Consider the following 1,528-nt stretch of genomic DNA (forward strand, 5'->3'; position numbering starts at 1 on the left):
GCGGGGTACCACGGACATTTTATTTGTATCTGGGTCAGACACACCCCTTTCTCTCTCTCTCTCCCGCACACCCCAGCACTCCCTGTGAGAGTTGTAGCGATACAGCACAGAGAGAGGCAGAAGCACGCTGCAGTTGAGAGGCTGAGACCGGAACGCACGCACACACACAGACACAGACGCACTCCCTGTGCAAGTTGTAGTGATACAGCACAGAGAGAGGCAGAAGCACACTGCGTTTGAGAGGCTGAGACCGGAACGCGCACACGCCCAGATCTCAGCGCCACTCACCCATGGTCTGGCAGGTAGTGGACGAAGGTAGAGCCCACCACGATGGCCAGGGAGATCCCGAAGAAAAAGGCCAGCCTCATGTTCCACACGTCCACCACGGGGTCGGAGCTGAAGCCATGGTAGTCAGGGTTCTGCAGGAGAAGTGGGGGGGGGGAAAGGAAACACAGAGACAGAGTGAGAGACAATATCCCACGCTCCCCACAAACACCTGTCAGTGAGGGCACCGTGTGGGGAGCAGCTCTGCTGCAACGTGGACCCTAAATGGAGTGCACAAAGTGGCCCATCAGCCCATCATGTCTATGTTGGCCCTCTGAACAGCATTCTGGGCCCAACACCACAAACAGCCACCCCAACCCCCCACTCCCACCTTTCTCCCCCACTCTCACCTCTGTAACCCCCTATTTCACACGGCCAACCTCACCTTAACCCGCACATCGCTGGGCACTACGGGGCAATTTAGCACAGCCAAGCCACCCTAACCCGCACATCCCTGGGCACTACGGGACAGCTTAGCACGGTTATTTCTCTCACTCACCCTGGCCATAGAAGTTTGTGAGGAGAAATGAAAGTTGTTCAGGATGATTTTAGTTCTCTTGTTTTGGGAGATTTTCCTCACTAACTTGCTCACACAGGTTTCTGAGATGATTTTTTTTTAAAAAAAAGGATAGTTTTAAATGTTGAGAGTGATTTAAGCTTATTTCCTTCTAACCCACTCATGCAGGTTTGAGGTGATTTTAAAGATGATTTTAGCATTTTTTTTTAAAAGGGTGATTTTAGCTGTTTACAGCCTATTAACAGCTAAAATCATGGTAAAAACTGCTGAAAATCAACCTTTAAACAGCTAAAGTCAGGCTGACTTTAGCTGTTTACAGGTTATTTTAGCTGTTTACCAGATGATTTTATTGGTTTTTAGCATGATTTTACTGTTTAAATCTGATTTTATTGGGTGATTTCACCAGTTTAAAGATGATTTTACTGGTTTTAGCGTGATTTCAACGGTTTAAATATGATTCTATTGGTTTTTGGGGTGATTTCAATTATTTAAAGATGATTTTATTGGTTTTGTTGGGTGATTTCAGCTGTTTTAGCACGATTTTAGCTGTTTAAATCTGATTTTATTGGTTTTTATATTGATTTTAGCTGTTTAAATCTGATTTTATTGGTTTTTAAGGGTGATTTCAGCTGTTTAAAGATGATTTTATTGGTTTTTAAACATGATTTTAGCTGTTTAAAGGTGATT

The 1,528-nt window shown here is 45.0% G+C and overlaps 1 protein-coding gene across 1 annotated transcript in view; it reads right to left on the reverse strand.

The window, feature by feature from the left end:
• Positions 1-1,528, reverse strand: part of ndufb11 (NADH:ubiquinone oxidoreductase subunit B11) — a 2,519-nt gene that overhangs the window by 617 nt on the left and 374 nt on the right. Inside the window, exon 2 of the mRNA XM_048619859.1 lies at positions 289-419. Within this exon, the coding sequence (XP_048475816.1) occupies positions 289-419 (131 nt within the window). The remainder of the gene's footprint in view (positions 1-288; positions 420-1,528) is intronic.

This window comes from Rhincodon typus, chromosome 44 (genome assembly GCF_021869965.1).
Source record: "Rhincodon typus isolate 14 chromosome 44, sRhiTyp1.1, whole genome shotgun sequence".
NCBI lineage: Eukaryota > Metazoa > Chordata > Chondrichthyes > Orectolobiformes > Rhincodontidae > Rhincodon > Rhincodon typus.